At 22.8% G+C, this 3,632-nt stretch overlaps 1 protein-coding gene across 1 annotated transcript in view; it reads right to left on the bottom strand.

The window, feature by feature from the left end:
* LOC117182015 (serine/arginine repetitive matrix protein 2-like) overlaps window positions 1-3,632 on the bottom strand; it is a 112,788-nt gene that overhangs the window by 31,980 nt on the left and 77,176 nt on the right. Inside the window, exon 10 of the mRNA XM_033375033.1 lies at window positions 3,090-3,299. Coding sequence (XP_033230924.1) covers window positions 3,090-3,299 — 210 coding nt within the window. The remainder of the gene's footprint in view (window positions 1-3,089; window positions 3,300-3,632) is intronic.

Raw genomic sequence — 3,632 nt, 5'->3', positions numbered from 1 at the left:
AATTTGGAACAAATCAGTTCAATTTTTAAGCAAGAGGATCAATTTTTTACTACAAAAGATGAATTTTTAAGTAAGGATCTTAATTTTATGCGAAAAAAAAACCGAAATTTCAACAAAATACATTAATTTTTAACTAAGAAATAAAAACTTTCATCGAAAATGAAATAGTTAAATTTTTAGTTGAATAAAAATTAAATTTGAACCATAAAAAAAATTTTTTTTTAAGGAAAACCGCAAAATTTTAAAATAAAAATAGAATATTTAAACTTTGGGTGGAAAAACCTAATTTTGAACAACAAAAAACAGATTTAAAAAAATATTGTTTAATTTTCAACCTAACTGATGAATTTTCAACCAAATAGTTGAATTTTCAACTACAACAAGATTTCCAATAAAAAAATGGAATAGGTAAATTTTCAGGCAAAAAAATAAATTAAAAAAATTAATTTTTCAAATCAAAAAGATACATTTTTTAATCAAAGAGATAAATCAACAAAGAAAATGGAATAGTAAAATTTTCAGTTCAAAAATTAATTTTCAAACAAAAAATAAAATTTTGAACAAAGCAGTTCAATTTTTAAGTAAGAGGATCAATTTTTTACTACAAAAGATGAATTTTAAATTCAAAATCTTGATTTCCTGCGAAAAAAACAAAATTTCAACAAAATACTTCAAGTTTTAAATAAGAAAAAAAATGTTCACCGAAAATGATATAGTTAAATTTTCAGTTAAAAAAATTAATTAAAAAAATTAAATTGTTAAATCAAAAAGATAAATTTTTAAATAAAAAAGATAAATCAACAAAGAAAATGGAATCGTTAAATTTTGAGTATCAAAATTAATTAGTTTTTTTGTTTGTTAACAAAAAATATATTTTTTTAATAATAAATACTTGTTTGAGAATTAAACTGATCGGATAAAATTAATTTTTTATGTTGAAAATTTAACTGTTTTACTGAAAAGTCGACCTTTTTGCTTGAAAAATCAAAAATTTGGTAGAAAAATCATCTATTTACTACAAAATGAAACTATTTTGTAGACAAATTTTTTAAAATGAAAATCGATTATCTTAAATTAAAATTTAACTGAAATTAATCTATTTTAGTATAAAAATTATAGTATGTAGTAAAATTTTTTTTTAACAAAAAAAAATTCTGTAATTTATTTGAAATTCTTTTTTGGTAGAAAATTAATCTCTTTGGTTAAAATTAACTTTTTTGGTTAAAAATTCAACTATTTTGTACAAAAAACTGGTGCTTTCAGCTATGAAATCCAATAATTTGTTAAAAACATTAACTATTTGGTTGAAAATTGCCCTATTTTGTTGAAAAATCCCCTTTTTTTATTAAAATCTTATTTGCTAAAATATCAACTATTAAATTTTTCGTTGAAAATTAAACTTCTTGGTTGAAACTTGAAATACTATCTTAAAAGTTCATTTTAATGTTTAAAGATCCATAATTTTAGTTGAAAATTGCTTTTTTTTGTTAAAAAGTAATTTTTGAACTAAAAATTCAACTACTTTAATAAAAAATCAACTGACTTACAAAAAGAAAATGAACTTTTTTGCTACAAATTCATATTCCCGGGTGTAAAATTCAACTTTCTTTTTTATAGAAATTTCGTCTTTTTGGATTAAAAATTCAACAATTTAGTACAAAATTTTGTTTTTAATTCAAATACTTAGTTTAAAAATGTTAAAAACGAAAAAATATAAACTAAAAATTAATCAAAAAATCTTTTGACTGGCATTAAATCCAATTTTTTTAAAAATTTGTTTCAAAAAATATAGTTTTCTGTTAAAATGTAAACTCACATTTTTCGTTAAAAATTCATCTTTTTAGGATGAAAATTTAATTTCTTGGTTGGAAATTGAGAACTTTTTTTTTGTTAAAAAGTAATTTTTAACTGATATTTTAACTATTTTGTTTTAAAATTTAACTGGCTGATTTTAAATTATCTGTTTTACTGAAAATTTATTTTCGGGGGTGAAAAATTCAACTTTTTTTATAGAAACTTTGTCTTTTTGGATTAGAAATTTCAACAAAGCAGTATCAAATTCAACCATCTCATAACAAAAAAAGAACTATTATGTAGAAAAGCCGTTTTTTATTATTGAAAATTAATTCCCATCAATGAAAATTTAATTTTTGGTTGTAAAATTTTGCTTTTAATCCAAATAATTAGTTAAAAAATGTTAGAAACGAAACAATATAATCTAAAAATTAATCAAATAAACTTTTGACTGGCATTTTGGTTGTAAATTAATCTTCTTAGTTCAAAACTCACCTATATGGTTGAAAATGTATGTATTTTGTGGAAATCTCGTCTTTGATCATTAAATCCAAATGTTTAAATAAAACTATTTTTCTGCTAGAAATGTAAACTATCACATTTTTCGTTGAAAATTCATCTTTTTCGGTTGAAAATTCAATTTCTTGGTTGGAAATTGGCGACTTTCTTAAAACCACAAGTTTTATGATTAAAAATTAATAATTTTAGTAGAAAATTGCTTTCTTAGTTAAAAGTTAATTTTTTAATTGATAATTTAACTATCTTTCTTTCGTCTGTTTGGATTAAAAACTCAACAATTTAGTATAAAATTCAGCGATCTGATACAGAAATAAACTATCATGTAGAAATTAGTTTTTTCTTAATATTCAAAATTAATTCTCCTGAATGAAAATTAAACTACCTTATTTTTGGTTAAAAAATTTAACCATTAAGTTTAAAAATATTCGAAACGAAAAAATATAAACTAAAAATTAATCAAATCAAATAACACCAACATCACATTCATTGTTTGAAGTATTTAGTTGAAAATTTCTTGTAATTTTGAAAAATACCATAAAATCTTTAAAATAAGTTGGAATTCCTTATAATTATTGAAATTTATTAAATAATTCTTGGAAAATTTAAAAACACGCTAAAGTATTTTAAAAGAATTTAGGAAAATTTGAGAAATTCGGGATTTCAATAGACGTTGGATCAATTTATTAAAAGAAAGTTAACCAAAGTGATAATTTTCAATGAAAAAAGTGACCACAGTGATTTTATCATTAAAAAAAAGTCACTTGAAAAGTGAGTACCTGCTCGTATTTCTAGCTTTTGTTCTTGAACGAAGTGTATCTTCAACGTCCCTGTCTAAACTGCGATTTCTAATAAAGGATCTGTCTTCGTAATCTAATGCTGGATTTTGGCTATTAATGTATGAATCTATATACTCCTCGCCGTCTCTTCTACTACTATCATCTCCAAATCTCCAATAAGGTTTCTGGGGTTCGTCGTCCTTTCGAAACCTTGAAGGGACACTTATCATAAATACAACTTCTTATTCAAAGAAAATATACGAGGGGTTAATTACTTGGATTTTTGGTGTTCAAGGTCATTTGCAGGTCATTTGAAGGTCAAATCGAGAAAAAACGGTAAAAAATTAAAAAAAAAATATGTTATAGGTTTTTGGGGTCGCTGATTACGAACCTGGTGTCCGCAAAAACCTAAAACATATTTTTTAAAAATTTTTTTACCGGTTTTTCTCGATTTGACCTTAAAATGACCTTGAACCTGAAGCGATAGAGTTCAACGGATGCCAGATTCGTAATTAGCGACTCCAAAAACCTATAACGTATTTT

The sequence above is a fragment of the Belonocnema kinseyi genome, chromosome 10, assembly GCF_010883055.1.
Source record: "Belonocnema kinseyi isolate 2016_QV_RU_SX_M_011 chromosome 10, B_treatae_v1, whole genome shotgun sequence".
Taxonomy (NCBI): domain Eukaryota; kingdom Metazoa; phylum Arthropoda; class Insecta; order Hymenoptera; family Cynipidae; genus Belonocnema; species Belonocnema kinseyi.
The sequence above is the reverse complement of the archived record's forward strand: the minus strand, read 5'-3'. Positions and strand labels throughout refer to the sequence as shown.